Source organism: Ochotona curzoniae, unplaced genomic scaffold (assembly GCF_017591425.1).
Source record: "Ochotona curzoniae isolate NIBS_2020 unplaced genomic scaffold, NIBS_Ocur_1.0 contig_3520, whole genome shotgun sequence".
Taxonomy (NCBI): domain Eukaryota; kingdom Metazoa; phylum Chordata; class Mammalia; order Lagomorpha; family Ochotonidae; genus Ochotona; species Ochotona curzoniae.
In genome coordinates, this window is record NW_024465894.1 from 15,843,499 (window position 1) to 15,866,049 (window position 22,551).

Below are 22,551 nucleotides of genomic sequence, written 5' to 3' on the forward strand. Positions count from 1 at the left end.
GACGATATGCTAAGTGGATGAAGCCAGACACAAAGGACATCGGGTGCTCGGCGGCACGAGGCTCCCAGGGCAGCTAGCCTGCAGTGGACAGCCAGCAGAATGGAGCCGGGTGAGGGATGGGGACCAAGTCTTAGCTGGGGAAGGTGGCACCATGATCGGGAGCTGGGTGGTGGTGACGGTGTGTGACACGGCTGTGCTGAGTGCAGTGGGAACACATCTCCGTTCTGGCTGGAGTGGCCAGTTCTGCCTGGTATGCATTTTACAATTAGATCCAACAGACAACAGAACTTAGAACCTGTCCCTTCACTGGCACCAGCCAGCCCCATCTGGGGTCTCAGGGTCATGTGGCTGGTGGTCCCCAAGTCGCAGAGGTCAGATATACAGCATTTCCATAGAAATCTGTGATAGTCCTCTACACAGGGTATCTCATACCACCCGCAGGACTCCCACGCCCTATGCAGTCCCTTCTTGTCCATTGCCCTTGTCATAGTATCCATGGGGCGGGAGCTTGGTGTCAGGGATGCTTCCTCCAGTCCCACCCCTCCGCCCAGCTCCTACTCACGTGGCTGCTGGAGAGGGTGATGGCACTCCGAGTAGGCTGCAGCTCCAGGTTGGTGAGCTTCCTCCCAGCAGTGCCCTGATAAAGGCAGGGGAGGAATTGGCACGTGGTGGGCAGTGGGAGAGGCAGTTACCCAGCATTCACTGGTGCATTGGGTACCCCCTGCCCCCCCCCATCACCACTGAGGCTTTGGGGGCTTCAGCAAACAACAAGGACAGGGTCTGGGCAGAGGGACAGCTGTTTCCCCACCCTCACCCCCCACCAGTGGTGGCTCAGTACCCCCTAGGCCAGAGAGCAGCAGACCCAGCTAGAGACCTTGGGACTGTGTGCGTGCCTGCTGCAGGGGACTCACGTGTACTAGCCCACAATGTTAACCTTCAGCAAGTGCCATCCCTACTTTCTGAGGCACCAAGAGCTGGAGAAACCTGTCTGCTGTCACATAGCCACTGGGTGGTGAGGTCGGAGTCTGGATCCAAGGCCTCCTCCTTCCCCCACCCCCTGTAGGGGACAGGCCAAGGGGCAGAGCTGAGGGGAGCAGCGGAGGGCTTGGGAAGAGGGGGAGAGGCACGCTCACCTTCCTCCAGTCCATGATGTCCTTCAGCCTCCGGAAGAGGAAGATGCCCTTCCCCTGGGACCGGGCTACCTGGCATGGGGACAGGCCCCTCAGATCTGGGCGGTCCCTCCTGGCAGGTGCAGCCCCACTCTGATGGTACTAAGCTTGGGGGCGCAGGGAGAGTGGTCAGGAGCCAAGAACGGGGCGGGGGGGGGGCGGTTCACTCACACAGAGATGTACATTTGCATGAATAATGCAAGAGAACAGACAATTAAAAAGCCATTTTAACAGTCCTGGGAACATCTCATCCAGTTCTTTTTTTGGAAATCAATTTGCCTTCCTAATTAGGTTTTGCCTCGGCTAATACTGAAATCAGCTTAGCTTGACTGAACCCTGTACTGCTGATTCCTGGCTTCACTGAGTCTGGGAGCCAGCAGACCTTTCCTACTTTCCACAGGGTGTCCCTCCCTCTGTGGTAGCCACTTGCCTGCATCCCCTCCCATCCCCCACACTGGCACACTTGTAGGGCCAGGAGCTCACGATCCTCTCCCACCCCACACAGTTCCATTTGGGTGCAGAATGGCTTTGCTAAGCAGTGCACAGTCCAGCCAGAAGGCATACAGTCGGTGTCTACTGTGTGCCAAACATTCTGCGACAGATGTAACCCAGGTCTGGGGGATCATTCACAGCTCCACTTAGTGTGCCAAAGTCCATGGTGAGTGGGTCTTGCTCCACCTGCCATGCCATGCACCCTGTGTGTACCCAGAAGACTAGGGGCATAGGTAAGGGCAGCCATGTGGACATGACCATCTTGGGGAAGCACTTGAGCCAGGGCTTCCAGCAGTCCACAGTTCTGCCAAAGACTTGGGCAGGCATTTTGGGCAGGAAGACAGCTCCATGCTAGCATGGAGACAGGAGCTCAATTGAACTGTACCCTTCCGAAGAGCAGCTGGGATTACAGACAGATGATGTCCGAGAAGCCACGGAAACTCACTTGGCTGCTGGAGCATGCCCCACTGGGAAAGCGCTAGGCGGCATCCTCTGCCTTATGACCGGCACTTCCTCTACCATGCAACTACACACCCAGGGACCTGGACACACCCACAGCAGCACTGTTCACATCGCTCCAGCCTGCGTTGGATAAACGCTGGCCCAACCGTCCAGTATTGATGACAACCACCATCCACAGCTTGCAAAGCCTAACCTCCGCCCCTATGGTCAGTATAAACCCTTCAGTGGAGTCACCAAGGACGTCCCAGACCTGCAGGGCTGACCTCAGCTCACAAAGAGTGCATCTAGGACTACAGCACACAGAACTGTGGGATGGTGTGTGATGTGGCCGTGAGCATGCACCTGCCAGCCTCCACCTACAGCAGAGCAGTGAGCCGAGAATGCCTCGGCCTTGTGCTGAGCCCCATGCCGTGCTGATATCCTCACGAGGGGCTGCTTCCAGCCAATGACCGAGCCCCACAGGGAGCTGAAGGATGAGGACCCCAATAGTGACTCCCACTTGAGGCCTCCCTGTGACTGAACTTCTAAGGCCACACAATGGTCTGGGAGCTTCTAGTCTCCCTCCATCCTTCCTTTTCTTGCACCTGATGCTCTCCCAGCCTCTTTCCTTCTTTCCCTCCCTCTTTCCCTCCCTCCCTTCCTTCCTCCCTCCCTCTTCTCCTACAGGCAAAACTGTGGCCGATTCAGGGGTCAGGGCCAGGGGCCAGCAGCACACTGGGTGAAGCTGCTATGTATAGAGCTGGCATTCCATATCAGAGGGCCAGTTCTGGTCCCTGATACTCTGCTTCCACTCCAGCTCCCTGTTGATGTACCTGGGAAGGCAGCACAAGATGGACCAACACTTGGACCCTCTGGAGCCCCTGTGGGAGCCCTGAAAGGAGTTCCAGCCTCCTGGTTTCAATCTGGCCCAGCCAAATGGGGAGTGAATCAGCAGGTGGAACATCTCTGTCACTCTTTCAAGTAAATAAATAAATCTTACCAAAAAAACCCCCTGTATTTAGCCTCATCTTGCCATCTGTTTCTTGGAGGACCCAGATTAAGAGATTTGTGACTGTTTTTCAATACAGTTGCTTTATTTTTAAAACATTTCTTTGAAAGGCAGAATGGCAGGGAGAACAGGAGGGAGGGAAGGAAAGAAGGTGGTGAAGAAGAGGGAGAACCACATAAACTAGGGCTGGGCCAGGCTTAAGCCAGGAGCCTGGAACCCTGGATGGTAGGCACCCCAGTACTCAGGGCATCTTTCACTGCCTCCCCCAAGCGCACAGGCAGCAGGGTGTTGGGGTTCTGATATGGGTACCTTGAGCAACAGCTGAACCTGCTGTACCACAATGCATGCCTGTTATTCTGATGTATTTATGGGTGCAAGGTGACAGTCTGATCCATGAATCCCATAGGTGCTGATCCAGTCACACTCATTAACTCCTCTAGTACTTGGGTCCCAATCACCCATGTGAGACCTGGACTGCGCTTCCAGGTTCTGGCTGGGACCTGGCCCAGCTCTGGCTGTTTCAGCTACTTGAGGGAATGAACCAGCAAGTAAGGGATCTCTGCACCTTTCAAATGAACAACAATTTTTTTTTTTTTTTTAAGTAATGGCTGCAGAGTCGTTTATTAGAGTCTTTCTACTTTTGCACTTTGGATGCTTTTTTTTTTTTATGATTTTATTTTGACATTTTTAACATAGTTAATTAGGGTAAGAAGGTTCAAGGGCTACATGAAAGTGGATAATACTAGTATGTTTTCCATATTGTTACCTTCATGTTTAAAGGGGGTTATTGAAGGGAGAAGGCCCACCCAATTTCCCACCCTCCCCAGGTCCCCAAATGAACAACAATTTAAACACACACACACACACTACTCTGTGACTTTTCTAGGTGCTAAGGAAGGCCCTGGCATAAGAACACTGCAGAAGGCCTCTGGCTGAAGCGCTGTTAGTTGGGGTTTCCATTATGTACAGACAGAAACACCTAGTGCTTAGGCGGGCTCAGTAAGGCCCTGGCTGGGGTGAGCTAGCAGAGTGTCAACATGTGGCTCTTCCTGTCTTGTGGCTTGGAAAGCAGCCCCTGAAGCTACAAGCATCCCAGCAGTCCAACAGGTCCACAGAGCACACACAGAGAACTGTCCCTGGTCAGCCCAGCGGACACACACCAAGACCATCGGGCTCACCCAGCCCAGCCACCTAGCACCTGCCTCCGCGCCACACGCAAGGCTCCAGGAACCCAAGGTGTCCCCAACATCCCTGCCCTGGCCATCTGCCCCATGACCCAGCAGGCCTGAGCTGCAGGGAAGGGACGATGCTCAGAGGGGGAAACCGCTACCATTGATGCAATTGTGATGGCCAAGCCCTGAGATGAGCTGGGGCCTGGTGCTGTGGGGAAGGAGGTCCCCCACAGCGGGGTCTGACTCAGCCCTGTCTGGGCTGCCGGGCTGCCCCTCAAGAGGAACAGGATGGCTCAGCCAGCCACAGGGAGAGAAGTGTTTGGCTGCCCCATGACTGGCCTGGCCACAGTAGCCTTGCAGGGCCAAGGTCACTCGGAATCACAAAGTCAGGCCTTGTGGGAAGAGGCCAAGGACCCACGCAAGTTGGTTTTCCTGCTGTTATCCACATTTAATGTCCACTTAAATGAACAAAAAACTCCCTTTTTGTTCAGATCTACTCTGAAGGAGTAAGATCTCAGAAGGAACTATCTAGTCCAACAGTTTCCAAGCCGTGCACTGGCCGCCTAGGCTGAAGGCTAACCTTGGGCGTCAGCTGCGTGAAGTTCCACTAGCACAGCTGTGTGCACTACCGATATGATTGACAGGTGATGAGCACCTGCTATCACTCAGTGGCCACAAGGATGGCTCGTTCACAAGCACTAAAAAGCAAAAACCTAGCAAAGGGAGAAACTGGCCTCCAGGCCCTAACAGAGAAATCCTGCCAAGCCCACAGCCCCCTGGTCTGCCCTACAGCCTCCAGACCTGCCAGCCCCCACAGCTTCCCAAGGTACCTACCCCCCCTCAGCAGTGATGGCCCCACCCAGACCTGAAGCAGGCTCTGCATTCTAACCAGCTGCCTGGAGATTCAGAAAACCCTAGAAACACTTGATCCAGCGCTTCCCAGGGAGCTGCCCATGCTTTTAGAGGGAACAATCCCAACGCCCCTGATTGGCACCTAGCTGAAAGCCCTCTGTGGGTACTGCCTGACCATACCTTGTCACTACCACGAGGTCACATCCGGGCTGCCAGGTGGGCTAAACCAACTCCATAGCAACAGATGGAGGGGCACATGGATACGGAGGCTTCCACAGGATGAGAACCCCCCAGCGGAAGCACCCTCTTCCCACTCCCCTAGGCGGGGCCCTGTTCTGCACAACCCTCGCACTCAGCCAGGATCCCTCCTCTTAATTACAGCGTTTGTGGCTCACAAAGGCTGTGGGCCGGGAAAGGAATCAACTTACCACGCAATTGCTCATTCCCAATTAGTGTAAATTAGCATCTGCCAGGAGGATAATGCTGGGAGCTGGAGCCAACTCCTGGCGGCCTGCGCTCCATCTGCCTAATCCCCAGCGCTCTCTGCTGTGCCTGTAAGCACCAGGGACCATCCCCCACACCCCCAACTTTCGGACCCAATGCCTGCTGGGAGCGGCCAGTGGAGTTTGTGCCGAGTGGTGTCTTTGGCCAAGCACCTGTGCATCACCCAACACTGGGCTTCAAGAGAGCTGTGCCTTCCAACCCTGACCCCAACCCTGTCCCTGGAGCCCAGAAAACCTAAAGGGGGTGGAGGCATTGATGATAGTATCTGAGGCTGTGTGGCCCGTGGCCTTCTGGCATGTGAGTGACCGGTGGGTGTTCTGCCCTCCACTCAGCTTCTCCATCCTGAGGGGGCTACCTCCAGATGCCAGGACTTTGCACATACAATTCCCTCCACCTGTATGCTACTGCCCACCTCCCTCCATTCTTCTTTTAGGCCAATCCCATGAAACCTGTCGGCGGCAGCTCCATATGGGTTCTTACAACAGGAACAACAGCTCTTATTTCTTGAGTACCTACTGTGTGTTTTACCCACAGTGCCTCATTTCAGTGCCACTACACTAGGCAATGGCATTATAGCTCTTCCCATTCAGCAAACAGGGACACTGGGACCCAGAGAAGTCAAGGCGCCTGCCCAAGGCCACACAGCCAGGATCAGCACCCACGGATTGGGCCGCAGAGTCCGTGCTCCTGCTCCAGGGCAGCCTGCCAGGCCAGGGAGAGCACAGAGCTTTCCACACGGGGTGCCGGCCTCTTCACTAACACTCAGCACCACTACCTGCACGTGTGGCCTGTTCACTGTGGACTGAGGCCAAGGGAGAGCTCAGGGGGTCCCAGGGCCTTTCCAGAAGCTCATGGAGAAGCACTTTGTGATCAAACTGTGTGTACATTTCAAAGCTTTTTGCACCACAAATAAACCTTTCCATTCTGTTTTCGCACCACCGTGTTGAGGTTGCCTGCACTTGTGGATGCCTGGACTGACGGGCTGTCAGTCTCAGCTGGAGAGGTCCCTGCTCGCTTTTATGCCAAGAAGGGAGGCTCTGGGTCTCCACTCCAGGGAGAAAGCATAGGGGCCACCCGAGGCAGGGCCCGCCCTGGGGCCCCAGCACACCACGGCTCCACTCACCGGCTTCATGATCCAGGTGATGCCTGGGTTCTTGCGGAACTCCTCCACGAACAGGTGGTACTCACAGGGCAGCTCGAAGGTTTTGGGGAAGAAGTCGCACTTCGCTGCCTCCGCCTTCCCCACCTCACGTTCCAGCTGCTTTCGGAACCGCTTCAGGTTCTTCACCATGTAGTTCTTACGGGTCAGCTGGGTGGCGGCAGTGGGGCAGACCATGGACCCTCGGGTTCCCGACCTACCATCCCGCGCCCCGCCCCCCAGCCCTGCAGCCTCAAGGCCTGCCGGTCTACACTCACGCCCACTCCACAGGTGAGGATATTAAGGCCTAGAAACCTCAGCCAGTCACCTGGAGTTATTCACCAAGGAATACCACATCCAGAGTCTGACCTGAAGGGTGCCCGGCTCCAAAGTTCATGGGCTTAACTACTCACGTGGGAGACCCGGATGGAGTTCCAGGCTCCTCCCTGGCTTTAGCTCCACCCAGCCCTGGCTGTTGTGAATATTTAGGAAGCGAACCCGCAGATGGAAGATCTTGCTTTCTCCTCCACCCATGCCTCTCAAGTAAGATAAAAAGTGTTCATTCAAAAAAATTATTTGAAAGAGTTAGGGAGAAGGAGAGAGAGCAACATCTTCCACCCACTGCTTCACTCCCAAGGGCCGTAAGGGCCAGGGCTGAGCCAGGCCAAAGCCAGGAGCCTCATCCGGCTCTCTCGTGTTGCGGTAAGGGCCCAAGCACTTGGGCCTTTTCTGCTTTTCCCAGACTATTCGCAGGGAGCTGGAGGAGAAGTGGAGCAGCTGGAACGCAAACCAGTGCCCAAATGGGATGCTGGGGTGTTGTAGTCTGCAGCTTTACCTGCTACCTCACAAAGGTGGGCCCAATAAATAAACTTCTACATTAGCCACTAGGCTACTGTGCAAACTTCCTCCCCCACTGGCTCCTTCTGGACCTCTGTCTTTAGATCTCAAATCCCCCCACCTGTTTCTCCCAAGACCTGTAGCTCCCCAGGCACCTGCTTCTTCAGTTCCTGAACCCTCACCACCCCCAGCAACCTGCCAACCAGAACCCCCACTGAGGACAGTTGGCTCCTCCTCTGGGCTGGGGGTTCCTGCTCTCATGCCCCAGGGCCCTGAGGGGGCTCACCTCACCCTCAAGCCCCAGGGCCCTGAGGGGGCTCACCTCATAGTGGTTCCGGAAGTGACTGATGCGCACGTGCTCATCCATGTAGGTGTGGTCAAAGTTCTCTCGCAGCCAGCTGACATCACACCAGTAGAAATCCCACTCCCCTTCACTGTGGGAGGGAGGACATGGTCACGGCCACAGGGCCTTGCTAGCCGCTGCTGGGCTCCCAGGAGGACATAGGAGGGCATGGGGGTCATGGGCGGCCACCAACTGCCTGAACTTAGTTAGGCTGAGAATGAAGGCTAGGATCAGGTGCCCATGAAAATCCAGGCAGCTGTCTTACCTTGAACCAGCAGCAGGTGTGGCCATGCTACATCTCCAGGGCCTCTGGGCCTATCTGGATGGGGCTGGGAGCAGACCTCAGCCCGCATCCCTCGTCCCGCACACCTCAGCCAGCCTCACCTGCTGCTAGCAGCCCAGCCACCTGTGCAGCACCCGGAAGGGAGAACTGGCAAGCCCTTCATGCAAGCGAGGTCCTTGTGGATCCCTTGGATCAATCCCTGGGATGGCCATGGTCATCCGTGAAGCTCTTGGAGAGGACGGCCTGGCTCAGGGTGGGCACCAGATGCACCAAGACCCACCCATGCTCCTCTGGCCTCCAGCTCTCAAACCTTTTTCCGTCACCATGCCAGGGAGAGGGGACAGGAACCCAGACCCAGCCACTGAATCTGGGTGCGGCTGCTGGGGTGCAGGGACCAGGAGTTTGGAAAAGATGCCATAGGAAATGAAATGGCTCCAATTTGTTTGTTTGTTTGTTTCCAAGTTAAAAATGACTGCAAGTGAAGGCCTCTGCATTTTTCTCTGTGTCCCAAGGGACAGCACTAGTGGGGGCCTGGCGCACCGTGTCTATGCAAGCCCCCATGGCATTCCTGCGTGTGCACATGCAGACACTGCACTCAGCACCATGCGGCATGCTTTTGGGCTTTCTGGTTGCTCATACTTATGGTTTACCCTGTGCTAGACCCTGCTTCTGAGCACTTTACAAATGTTAACTCATGGGGCAGAGTGATGACTCAATTGGCTAATATTCCACCTGCAAACTCGGGCATCCCATATGGGCACCAGTTCATGTCCCTGCTGCTCCACTTCCCATCCAGCTCTCTGCTTATGGCCTGGGAAAGCAGTAGGGAATGGCCCAAAGCTCTGGGACCCTGGGACCCTGCACTCGTGTCAGAGACCAGAAGAAACTCCTGGCTTCAAATCGGCTCAGCTCTGGCTGTCACAGCCATCTGGGGAGTGAACCAGCAGATGGAAGCTCTCTCTAAATCTGCTTTTCCAAAAAAAAATATAATAATATATTTTATGTATGCCACCCTAAGAAGCCGCAAGAACCTTCTGTGGCTGATTTGTGCCCATGATTGCTGGGTAGGGAGGCAAAGATGCCCCAGCACGGCTGCTCCTCATCCTCACTGCGACCCCCAGTGTTACAGAGAGGTACTCTACTCCTGGTCCACCGGAACTGACAGCCTCGTGCCACGCTGACTTAGCAACGAAGCTTTTTTCTCTCTCTTTTTAAAGATTTATTCATTTTTTTATTGCAAAGTCAGATATACAGAGAGGAGAGAGAGAGAAGATCTTTCATCCAATGACTCACTTCCCAGGGGGCCTCAATGGCTGGAGCTGCATCAATCCAAAGTCAGGAGCGCAGAGCCTCTTCCAGGTCTTCCACCCAGATGCACGGTCCCAAGGTTTTGGGCCATCTTTCACTGCTTTCCTGGCTACAAGCAGGGAACTGGATTGGAAATTGGGCTGCCAGGATTAGAGCCAATGCCCATATGCAATCCTAGTGCGTGCAAGGTGAGGACTTTAGCCACTAGGCTACCACGCCAGACCCTCTCTCTGGAATTTTCAGGACACCATTTAAGTAGCTCCTCAGTTCCCAGGGTCTTCTCAATGTTGCAATCTTTACTTGGTGGGGCGGGAGGAGGGAGCTTCGGTGATAGAAGACGAGCCAAGCCTCACTTTGAACTCCAAGGCTGGGGGCATGGGGCAGGGAGAAGAGCTCTGTGTCGCTTGCCGGGGGCGCTGTGTGGGACAGCTCTGTAACTGTCGCAAGCTTCACGGTACACCATTTAGAAGGGTAACAGCCATGTCCTTATTCTCATGTAGACCGGAAAGCAAGCAGACGTAGGCAACAACCCCGCCATCCCACAGACAGTATGGCACGTTTCTTTAGTTCAGTTAAACAGTGAGTCGGTCTTGAGGAAAATCTAAACAGCACATGCCCCACACAGATGGCGAGGCACGAGGGGACCGAACGGCGGCGGAGTCAGGAAATACCCACTTCTCCATGGTGCCCTGAGTTATTCATGAAAACCTGGGGCCTGGGCTGTCTCCAGACTCCCTGTGCTTGGGCTGCTGCCTCAGGCACAGCAGGGCTACTGACTGCCTTCCTTCTGCTGGTGGCAAACTGCCGGGGGCCAGGCACAGAGCCGCTGTGGACGCTTCACTGGTGGACTGGGACCTTGTCCAAACGCTTCATTGCTCTTTGCCACCTCGAGGCCTTCCTGGAGCTGAGGTGATGCCACGCAGGGACCAGCAGCCCTGAGCCAAGAGCCCGGATTCAGGTCCTGCCTGCTGGGCGGCTGTGCCGTCCTCTCTATGCCTCAGGTCTTCTGGCCATCACAGTGGACTTCAATAAGCAGAAGTGATCTTAGCAGCCAGTGCCATGGGTCAATTAGCTAATCCTCCACCTCCAAGCGCTAGAATCTCATGTGGGCACTGTCCCAGCTGTTCCTCTTCCTATCCAGCTCCCTGCCTGTGGCCTAGGAGAGCAGTTGAGGACTGCCCAAAGCCTTGGGACCCTGTACCTGCATAGGAGACCCAAAAGAAGCTTCTGGTTTCTGGCCTGGGAATAGCTTAGCTCCAGCCGTCATGGATATTTGGGGAGTGAACCAGCCAGTGGGAGATCCTTCTGTTTTTCCCTCTTTCTGTAAATCTTCCTTTCCAAGGAAAACAAATAAATACTTTTTAAAATAAAAGTGATCTTTAATACCTGAATGGCTAGGGGGACAATGTCACTTTGCAGAAGAATGCCACGTCATAAATGGGGCATGACTGAGAGTCACTGCTGTGGCCGCAGGGATAAAAACAGCAGATCCAGGCAAGGGTCCTCTAAGATGCTGAATCCTTGGTGTTCAAGTTTGTTGATGCTGGTGCCACTGGTGACACCAGTGTCTCATCGTGGATCACCAGTTCAAGTCCAAATGCTTGGACCGCAGCATCTATGTGGGAGACTCGGATGATGCTCCTGGCTCTGGTTTGTCCCAGCCCTGGCCGTGGCGGCCATTTGGGGGTCGAGCCAGAGGATGGATCTCTCTCTACCTCTCCCTTTCTGTAATTCTTTCAAGTAAAAGGATAAATCTTTTTCCAAAAAGAAAGAAAGAAAGAAAGAAAGAAAGAGAGAGAGAAGGAAAGAAAGAAAGAAAGGAAGAAAGAAAGAAAGAAAAAATGAAGTTGACATGCTGTTGATTAGAAAGATTCAGGTCTAAAAACATAGTAATAAGGCATCAAATGACAAAATAGCTTAAAAACGTTAGGGAGTGAAGGCATGCGGTTTTGAGAGACCAAGCTCTACTTCAGTTTTCTCCAGGGCCTTCTCACCACCATCTCACTCAGAGCCCGCCTGAGCAGGGAGCCTGGGGAAGGCTCTAGCATCACCAGCAAGCAGCAGACAACTCGGGGTTGTGAACTGGCCCAAGGGCCCTGGAGCACTCGGGGGAAGGTCTGCATGGTGAACAAACGTGTGAGCAAAGAACTCGCCCCGTCTCCCCTGTTGCTCCCTGTGCACCCAGGCACCAAAGGAAGCCTCATCTGATACCGGGACTAGCAAGATCATGATGGAACCAAGGAGGCAGATCCCTGGCAAGAGCCATGATCAGCGACATTCTCATGATCATATTCTCTCCAGATCCCCAAGACAGGATTCCACCGTCTTGGATTCTCTGTGTCCCAGCTTGTCCTGGAAAGTCAGCCCCTAATTTCCTTGCACAATGGAAATGGTGTGCGGCTCCTGCTGGACCCTGGCAGTGGGTAGCATTCTCTCTCTCATTCCTTTACTCACTGAGAGGCCATGAGCATTGGGCAGGGGATGAGCTGGATAGCGAGGCAAGGTGCCAACGCTAGGCCGCACCCCTACAAGCTGAGAGGCTGCAAGTGGGATATTTTTTTCCCACCACTTTGTGTCCAGTTTTCTCATTGGTAAGAGGAAGACACTGATAGCGTGGATCTGGATGATTGGCTGGCAGGAGTGAAGGACATTGTGCAGGTGAAGTGCCAGAAAGAGTGCCAGAAAACAGGCTCAGTGGTTGGTATGAGATAAGTCAAAAAGTTCATGCAAAATGGAATTTTAAAATGCAATCAATTCTGACTTAAAACCATTCTGAAGTCCACGCATATTTTCCCTAGACCCCTCTTGACATAGATTTCAGAGGTTTTGTTTGTTTGTTTGTTTGTTGCAGCAAATTAAGCTTAGTGTTTAACTCCATTTTCCACGAACTGTTGGAACCACACTCATGACCACCAAGCTCCTCGGCAAGGCAGCCGGGTCCCTCTTACATCCCATGTCTCTCTCCCCCTTCTCCTACCAACAGAATCCTCAGCCTTTTCTGAAATGAACACATTGTGCAGTCCCTTGCGGCTGGTTCCGTTCCAGCCAGCGAGTCCTGAAGGGCTCCTGGGTTACGTTCTCCTGGGCTGGGACAGGGGAGCGGGAGGGGCGTCTCTTCTTACATCCTAGGGGAACTCACCGGGGGGACAGGAGGGCAGGGCCTCATTCAAGGGAGTGCCACTTGGAAAGATGGAAACAGATTAAGAGATGCTGCCTTACTCCTCTGAACTCCCTGTGTGGCCTTCCAAGGGACAGAGAAATTGCCTGTCAAAGCCTGTTTTACTCTGCGTCTCCATTAAGTGACTCTCAACCCGACTGATAGAAGCACTCGAGCTAATACAAGCACCTGCTGTGCAGCACACATTGTACCTTGATTTATCTTTGCATTCCCAGAGCCCAGCATGTGCGCACACACACAAATGCAGAATTTGGGGTCAAGAGCACACAGTGGCCAGGGGGGCTATGGTCCTGGGTCCACTACTGGAGAATTCAAGCCAGTGAGGGGACAGTAGCTGCCTTCCTTGTTTCTACGGAGAGCTGCAGGATACTGGCTATGCTGTAGCTACACTGAACTGGGCTTGGGTCCCACTCCAAGCCTTACATGCTGGGTGACCTTGAAAATCAGGCTTAGAGATTCTGAATGTGAGCCTGGCTCACAGGATGGCAATGGGGCTTTAAGAATGATGGCATTGGTAATGTCCCTGACACACTGAGACTAGACAAACGTCATAGCCATTTTGAGTCTCAGTGGGCTCCTGGGGAACGCTGGGAAGAAGGGGTTGGGGAAGCAGTGGGTGTCTTACTCCTTTACTTCCACCCATCCTGGCCTGTGGCGAAGGACATCCATGAGCGTGTTCATGAGGGTGGTCTTGAACCGGATTGATGCTCTCTGCTCTCTGCAAGACAAGACGGTGAGCGGAACACAGCTCAGCATCAACAATGTTCTTAGCACGGCCCAGGGGTAGGAAAGCAGGAGCGAGGAAGGTCAGTCAAGTTCTACAAAAACAGAATTAGTGCATTTCACCATTCATCATCCCAGTGTGACCACACCCAAAATAATCAACTTGAGGATTACAGAATCTTGAAATGATTAAAATGGCAATCCTTTCATCCAGCACTTACTAGGTGCCAGGTATGGTGCAGTTGCTTTACATGAAACCTGTCTAATTCTTTTTTTTAAAAAAAAATTATTTATTTGAAAGGCAGAATGGCCCAAATCTTTGGGCCTCTGCCTTTCAGAGGAAGCTCCAGGCTCCTGGCTTCGGATTGACTCAGTTCCAGCCAATGTGACCATTTGGGGAGTGAACCAGAGAATGGAAGATCTTTCTGTCTCTTCTTCGCTCTGTAAAGTGTCTTTTCAATAAAAATAAACATATATTTAAAAATAAATAACGACATGGCAGAGTTACAGAGAGAGAAAAGGAGAGACAAAGACAGAGAAAGAGAGGAAAAAAAATCTTCTATCTGCTAGCTCACTCCCCAGATGATTACAACAGCCAGGTCTGTTATGCGGGATGGAGGGACCCAAGCACTTGGACCATCTTCCACTGCTGTCCCAAGTGCATCGGCAGGAAGCTGGGTCAGAAGTGGAGAAGCTGGGGCTTGAACCAGCACTCAGCTATGGGATCCTGGCCTTACAAACAACGACTAAATCCACTGTGCTAGAGTGAGGGCCCATGAGTTTTCTCTCAAACGGTGAAGTATTTCAAATCTCTTTTCCTGGCAGTCATTTGGAAAGTTGAAACAAGTGTCTTTTTCACTATTCCTCCTATGAATATGACTGAAAACCCAGGACACTCTACATAAAACAACCTAAGAAGATTAAATGGTGGAGAAGGCACCTCAGAAGCAAAAACAACAACAAGCTGGTGGATTTCCTGAGTTTCACCTCAAATATCCCACATCTGGAAATAAAAAGCCAGTAACCCAGAAATAACAGTGAGTGCAAGAAACAAAACAAACTCACCATCTGCAGCCAGGGGACCAAGAAATGACCCAGCACCACAGAAGATTTAGACAACAACTGCTCTACACCATCCAAACCCCAGAAAACACCTGTGACTCGCTGCCAAAGACCAAGTGGGGAGTCAGTACAAGGCATCCCAACACCCCCTAGGGTAGTGTCAAAGAAGGGCAAAGACAGATGCAGGGCTTTCATCCCTGCCCCTGCATGGTGACAGTGGACACCACACATGGAACCTGGATGTCCTTCTCCACGAAGGGGTAAGAAGGAATCAAGCGTGGCACCTCCCACTCTGGGATGATGTCAGAGTTAGGAATCATTGATACTGAGTTTAGAAAGACAGTAGAGAGAAATCAGTCAAAATAAGAGATTTGCTCACTGAAAAAGCAATAAGATGGACAAACTTTTATGCCAAAGAAAACACAAAGACGATTCTGCTGCCAAGATGAGGAATGGCACAGGAGGTGTCACGCTAGCTCCTACAGACGCAAGATGACAATGAGAGAACGCCATTGGCAACGTCACACTCCAACAGCTGACAACCTCAATGAAATGGACTGGTTCCTTGAAAAGCACAGATGACCACAATTCACCCAATGTGACAGAAATTATTTGAATAGCTCTGTCACCATCAACGAAGTTGGATTCATAATTCTTAAAAATCTGTAGGTCCAGATGCTTTTCCTGGAGAAGTCTCCCAAATGTTTAAAGGAGAATTAGCTTGCCTGCACATGATCCCTACCAAAAAAATCCAAGCAGAGGCCTCCCAGATTTGTTGTGTGAAGCAAGTACTAACACAGCAAAACCAGATGAGGATGGAACACAAACAGAAAACTGCAGACCAGTGTCCCTTGTGAATACAGGTGCAAACAGCTCAGTCAAGCAGATTTCTATACCATAACCAGTCAGTCTAGCTCAACAGCAAAGCTGACTCAAGACCATTTCCTGTAACTATCAGGAAATGTCTGTGGCTGGACCCTTGACCGTGGACGCAGGTCACTGATCTAACAGCTCTGGAAGTCTCCCAGCTCGCACCAGCACTGCTTGGCTTCTGGCGAGGGCCTCTTGGCACGTGGCACCACAGAGCAAAAGTGGGCACAGGTGGTGAGCAGGTACAGCTTGAAGAGCATGAAGGGAGGCCGATCCCCTCTGCCACAACCCACCCTCCTCCCTGCACAGAATACAGCCAAAGACAACTCAGTCGGTGGGTGGACCTGGCTCTCTCTTGTCTTTCAGTGGGGTGAGAGCCTCAACTCTCTTTGGCCCCACCCCTACACACAGTGAATTCCCTGCCTCCCGGCAATCCCCAGGGGCACCGAACCCACTTGGCCATGGTGGCAAGAACCTGTTCACTTCCTACCAGGAACCGGCGCCCATGTGGGATCCTGGTGTGTGCAAGATGAGGACTTTAGCCACTAGGCTACCACATCAAGTCTAATTGTTCCACTTTCATTCAACTCCCTGCTTGGGGCCTGGGAAAGCAGTCGAGAATGGCCCAAAGCCTTGGGCCCCTGCACCCGTGTGGGAGACCCGGAAGAAGTTCCTGGCTCCTGGTTTCAGATCGCCTTGACTGGCTCTTGTGGCCGCTTTGCGGGTGAGCCAGCGGATGGAGGGTCTTTCTCTCTGCCTCCCTTTCTCTCTGTGAATCTGTCTTTCTGATAAAAATGAATAAATCTTTTTTAAAAAAAGGGGGGGGAGGCATAGATGGAGAAGGTCACTGCTGCTGGTGGTAGTAGCAGGAGGGACCTCAAAGAGAACATAACCTCCAGTGTGTGTGAACCAGATGGACTCCTCCCACTCTGCCTGCCACTCCCCAGTCTTCAGTGATGTCTACACTGCTCATTCCCCAGCTCTGGGCAAGTCGGCTCTGTCCCAGGGAAGCCCTAGAGGGCCTGACCTTAGCAGCCGGGTTGCTGGTGCAGAGTGAAGCAGAGGACCAGACTCAGGGGACCAGGGAGCCATCAGTGCTCGCAGGCTTGCTGAAGGCGCAGGAGCAAGCCATCGTGATGAGAGAGCTGGCCCTGGTGTCCAGCCAGTGCTGCGGATGGCAGAGCCTGCGATCAATCATGGGCTGGCACTCAGCCTCTCTGAACTCCAGCACCCCCATCTGTAAAATGGACACAATCCTAACACTTCAGACAGTGTGGGAAGGAGCTGATGATACAACGAAGGTGATTGGCCCGAGCACGTGGTAAGTGCAGGCTTGCTTGTTAGTAATCATACTGGCCATGAGTATTGCTGTAAATGCTGAAGCCAGGGAAGAAGAAAGGGCTGAAAGATGGGAGGGAGGGACGGAGTCTGTAGGTAAGAACCGCAGCTCCTGTGGTTATGGTTAAGTGGGATCACTCACCTTTCTTTCCCCTTTGACACTCCATGGCCCTTCAGATTTGGATTCTGCCATGAGAAAAGGAAAAGGGTGCAATTGGTTTTGCATATCCATCCTGCCTTCCCAGCTCAGATTAACATTCAGGCCACTGGACTCAACGATGTCCAGGACCTGGGTAAGGTTTGGGCTAGCCAAGTTTTTGGGGGCCATCCTGTGCTCAGCAAGTCAAGTCCAGAATGGGTCTCCTGTTCTTGGGGTGAATGCCCCCTATCTGAGGGCCCTCTGCACCCTAGGCTTCCTCCCCACACAGGGGTTTTGCCAGTGCCTAGTGTTCCATGCCTCAAACGGTGAATCCTCAATCCTGGTTTTGAGGCTCAAGGAAGGGGCTCTGAGCACCACCTAGCTTGAAACGGCAGATGGGACCAGGGATTCAGGAGGGGCGGGGTTAGATGGACCTTCCCAGCTGTCAGTGAGTGGGTGTTGTCCTGCTCCACCAATGTCCAGCCTGGTCCTCTGTGTTATCTCCAAGGAAACGGAAGTCCAAACCAGTCCTGGGCCAAAAGACCTTGGCATCAGATTTGCCATGCTTATTCATTTTCTTTTGCTGGGTGGAAAAATGGCCACCCACTGGGTGGCTGACAACAATGCACATTCACCATCTCTCAGTTTCCATGGGTCCCAGCAGGCCCACGTACCCAGCTCAGCTGGAGCCTACGCTCAGGTGCCCCAGGGTCAAGAAAGATTCTGGTGATGGCTGACAAGCTAGCTCTGTGTCTCAAGCTATTCAGATCTCCACCCACAGTGTTTTCCAGCTCCAGGGTGGAAGTCCTGCACCTTTTAAATTGTATGTATTCAGGCACCTTTGATGTGCAGTGCTGCTGCCACCAGTATCTCTCTTTCATCTTGTAATGCTTTGATGTTAATAAATGGTGATCAGCAGAAAGGCCACCCACAGAGACGTCTACGTGTGTGTGTGTCTCTCTCTCTCTCTCTCTCTCCCTTTCTCCCTCTCTCTCCTGTACCCATGGTACCCGACACAGAAAAAGGGGGGTTCAGGATGCAGGTGGCTGACCTAAAACCAGAGTGCTTTCTCTGGATGGTCAGGGTGGGGTGCTCCATGTACTCCCGAGGGTCCTTCAATGTGGCTGAAGGAGGCAGCTGAAGCCAAGGGGCTGGCGCTGACAACAAGATGGGGTGAGGGAGGGCAGCCGCTCTGAACCAACAAAAGTGAAAAAGTGAGCTCCGTGCCTGGAGTCCCCTAAGAGTGAGGCAGGAAGAGGGAGGGGGCACAGGGCTGGCTGCCTGGCTCAGCTGGCTCCTGCTAGCCCAGCTTCACGCCTGCCTGATCCCATTCCTCACTCCCCCTCCACTCCCTGAAGGATTCCCAGCATGCCTCCGGAGGGGCTGAGATCCAGGCTGGAGTTTATGTTAGTTGGACCTGGGAGCCTGTTTTGATGCAGTGCACAAATACGCCCTGCATGAGACCAACCTCCATGGCCCAGCTGATGTAAACTCATGTTTCTATTTCCCCTGAGTCTTTTGAAAGAAATCACAACATCCTCAAAGTACAGTGATCTGTGCCTCCCTCTTCAAAAACAACAGAATACATGGGGCTGGCGCATTGGCTCCACCTCCAAGCGCAGGTATCCCAAGTGCATGCCAGTTCTCATTCCAGCTGCTCCACTTCCCATCCAGCTCCCTGCTTGTGGCCTGGAAGGCAGTAGAGAACAGCCCAAAGCTTTGGGACCCTGCACTTGCGTGGGAGGCCCAGAAGAAGCTCCTGGCTTTGGATCAGCTCAGCTCTGGCTGTTGCTGCCATATGGGGAGTTGGCCACCACATGGAAGTTCTGTCTCTCCTCTCTGTAAACTCGCCTTTCCAATAAAAATAAATTAATCTTCAAAAAAGAAAAAATAACAATGCAACAAAGCAGTTTTCATGCAGATGTTCATTCACAGTGGAGATGCAGGGTCAGTGCCTCCCACAGCCACCTGCACCTTGTCCCTCCTCTCACACGAGCCAGTCAGGTGGACAGACAATGATTCTTTCCATTGATGTTCAGTTTCTGCTTTTACAATACCGAAAAAACTGCCATGCATCCCAGTCTGTGTTTGAATAGCTATCACTTTTTTTTTAAAGATTTAGTTATTTTTATTGCAAAGTCAGATATATAGAGAGAAGCAAAGATAGAGAGGAAGACCTTTTGTCCGGTGATTCACTCCCCAAGTGGCCACAACAGCTGGTGCTGTGCCAATCCGAAGCCAGGAGCCAGGAGCTGCCATGCATTGGTTCACTCCCCAAATGGCAGCAACAGCCAGGAATCCGGAGCCTCTTCCGGGTCTCCCATATGAGTACAAGGTCCCAAGGCCTTGGGCCGTCATTGACTGCTTTCCCAGGCCACAAGCAGGGAGCTGGATGGGAAGTGGGGCTGCCGGGATTAGAACTGGCACTCGTATGGGATGCCAGCGCATTCACAGCGAAGACTTTAGCTGCTAAGCCATTGCGCTGGGCCCTGAATAGCTATTACTTTTTAAAATTGAGAATTAGATGAGATCTGGCGCGTTCAGGGTGGTATGGCCATAGACAATAAAATTGAGAATTAGATCAGGATTATCATGGTGGAAACAGAAGCAAAGAATAGTACAAATTCAAGATCTACTCTGAAAGCCAGAAGCAGACCCTCTGGAAGGCAGAGAAGGCCAGGAGGCGTCTCGGGGCCAGCACAGGCCCAGTGCCGAGGACAGCCGCCTCCCAGGGCCGAGTGCCAGGCTTCGCGCCCTGGCTCCTAACTCATCATTTCTGAGGGGGCAGTGGTGACGGTTCAAGTAACTGGGTCCTAGATCAGCTCCTGGCTACAAACCAAAATATCGCAGGCATCGAGGGAGTCAGCCAGAATAAAGGAGCTCTCTGCTCCCCAAGCAGACTTTGTTTGGCTACCCCAGGAGGTAAGCAGGTTCAGTATTAGTCCTTTAGTGACAGTCACCAGATGCCCACCACCAGATGCCCACCAGGACACTGGGGACACAGGGAAGCAACATCTTAGGCTAGGTCCCAATGTCCTGACTTCAGCCTGAGATAGCCACAGTTGTTGTAGCTATTTGGGGAGCAGAAGTAATGTGTGCATGCCCCCATTAAAAGGTACGTCTTTATTTATTCTAAATGTTATTTATATTTAGAATGGAGAAGCTGGTCTGTGCTCTCCTAGAAAAGCTTATCTGATTCACTTCTGTGTTTTCTGGTTGGCCCCTGGCAAGGGTCAGTCTGGACAGGCAGTCATTAACATGTTTTAGATGGATGATCGGGTGGGTGGGTGGGTTAGTGGATGGATGGATAGGCAAATGGCAGGCTGAAGGAATCTCTAAGATCTGCTCCAAGTCAGATAATCTGAAAGAATCAGTTTCCCTAGGGTCAAAATAACCTGTGCATACAGGTGAGGAGTCCAGAATATTTTAAACTTGCCGCCAGCACGCTGGGCTCACGGGAAGGCACAGCATGCCAGCCTGAGTTCAACTTTTTCTACTTCTTCTATCAGAATCGCTCCTCGAGGGCAACCCTTCCCCAATCCCAGGTTCTGAAGCCCTCAGCAGCTTCCCTCCCTCTCCCTGAATACTGTGAAAACATCTGGATTGGAGGCGCTCCTACCTTCTGCCGCAACATGACCCGGTTCTCCAGGGCCCCCGACCCTAACCGCCACCCGCCTCCGCGCCGGGTGCGAGCGCGTGCATCCCGTTGCCAAGGTGCCGGCCGGCGCCCAGTTCGCCACTCTGATTGGATGAGCAGAATGCACAGCTCTGGGGTTGGGGGTGCGCAGGCGTAGGTGCATCCCGGAGGCCCTTGGATGGCCTGGCAGTCCCTATCCCGCGGCTTTTCTCTGCCAGTCCCAGTTCTCCGTGATGTGGGGCTCTCGCCCAGAGCCTGGCTGTCCTCCACGGACACTTCCCTGCCCAACACCACCTCCAGCTGCCCCTGAAAAGTTGCGGTTGCTTTTCATGAATCCAATGGAATTCCATGCCCTTCCTCGGCAGAATCCCCAGGAGGTGCACAGGGACAGGGCCACTTCGTAGTCTTTAAGCTCTGGCAGTGGCTTTGTAGTTCTTAACCAGGAAGGGTACGCCTGAACTTGTTCCCTGCCCTGCACCTCACCAGCAGAGTCCACCCTGGCGTTCTCTGCAGACCAACAGCTCTTGCAAGCACCCCACACCCAACCTCTTGTCCCGCCCCACACCCAGCCTCCCTTGGCTCCCCAAGGCCTCCATGTACATGACACCTGCAAGGCTCTCCCTGAGCTGGAGCGGAGGACTCTGGCCAGCCTCATTGCTGTTTGTGTCCCAGGATGTCTGCCAACCCAACTTCTCCCCGGATTCCATCACCACACTCCCACGTGTGCACACACATTTCTGTCACTCAAAATTCTCTTGGCTGGTGCCTTGGCAAGCTCTCTGCCTCCATCTCAGCTTGCATGCTTCTGGAGAAACAGGGAAGAGAAGGAGGAGAAATTGGAAGGGATGAGAAGAGGTGAAGAAAGGAAGGGAAAATATGTGTAATGAGTTCAAATAGAAATGGAATTCATTGGTGCAATGCTTGACAAGGCAAAAAGTTGGTGGGAAGCTGGCAGACTCAGGATTTAAAAAGGGGCAGGGACCAAGGGAGTGATCAAAGCTGGTCAGAATCAGATTCTGCAGAAACCCTGTCTAGGTGGTGCCAGCCAGGCCACTGCTGGAGCTGCACCTGTGCCCAAAGCTACCACCAGGTGGACATTTGACCTGGCAGGCAAGGCACTGATTAAGACATCTGCAATCCCATCAGAGCGCCTGGGTCTGCACCCAGCACCACCGCGCACCACAAGCTTCTTTTGTTAATGCAACCTGTGCCAGGCAGTGGTTGGGTCTCCGCCATGCACAGGTGAGACCTGCATTTTGTTCTGACTCCCTGTTGCCTTCTTGGCCTGTTGGGCAGGGGGAGGGAGGAGGGCTGTTGAAGGTCTTTGGGGAGTGAAGCAGCAAATGGGAGCATTTGCTCACTTTCTCAAATAATTTTTGAATGACAATGTTTAAAAAGTGGCCGCTGCTGCTGCCACCCTTGGCCAGATGAGTTCTCAGCAGACATCCACCTGTTTTCAAGTCCTCCTGGATACAATCCTGCAGTTGCCTGAGCACAGGCCCGCAGAGCCCAGCTCCTACTCACTGCACCTGCTCCCTGTGTGCCCGGCGCTGCTGCCTGCCTCCATGACAGCACCTGCCGTGGCTGCCCACCAGCACTGCTTCCACTCACAAACCCAAGAGAAGCGAGCCTGCTGCTGGCACAGTCGGTTGAGCCACTGTGATATTGCAGTGCTGGTTTGAAACAGGAATCCTGTGCTTCCAGCTCCCTGCCGAGGGGCCTGGGGAAGCAGAAGATGATGACCCAAGTGCTTGAAGCTCTGCCATCCATGGCTCTGGCTGTTATGGCCATTTGCGGGGTGAGCCAGTGGATGGAAGATCTCTGTCTCTCTCACCCTTCTTGCCTCATCACTCGGTCTTTGAAACAAATAAACACCCACAGAGTGTTTGCCCTTGTGACGTTTCAAGTCTCATGGAGAGATCAACCTAAATAGCAAAACAGGCAAGGAGAAAGAAAGTGAGAGAGAAATTCTCTAAAGAAAAAAAAAAATTAGATTTATTTGGACTACCACAGCATTGCAATGTATATGCATACACTGGTAAACTACAGCCATATT

At 53.0% G+C, this 22,551-nt stretch overlaps 1 protein-coding gene across 2 annotated transcripts in view; it reads right to left on the reverse strand.

Annotated features, from left to right (window-relative positions):
• The window catches only part of TTLL9 (tubulin tyrosine ligase like 9), a 36,451-nt gene extending 15,924 nt beyond the window's left edge, over positions 1-20,527 (reverse strand). Inside the window, exons 1-7 of one of the 2 annotated variants that reach the window (XM_040981665.1) lie at positions 20,478-20,527; positions 16,862-16,905; positions 13,352-13,444; positions 7,937-8,048; positions 6,763-6,948; positions 1,134-1,202; positions 563-637 (exon numbers count right to left, since the gene is read on the reverse strand). In XM_040981665.1, coding sequence (XP_040837599.1) covers positions 563-637; positions 1,134-1,202; positions 6,763-6,948; positions 7,937-8,048; positions 13,352-13,444; positions 16,862-16,905; positions 20,478-20,492 — 594 coding nt within the window. In that variant the 5' untranslated portion in view covers positions 20,493-20,527. The remainder of the gene's footprint in view (positions 1-562; positions 638-1,133; positions 1,203-6,762; positions 6,949-7,936; positions 8,049-13,351; positions 13,445-16,861; positions 16,906-20,477) is intronic. The other variant, XM_040981666.1, reaches the window with a different exon arrangement.
• Between the last annotated feature and the right edge of the window lie 2,024 nt (positions 20,528-22,551).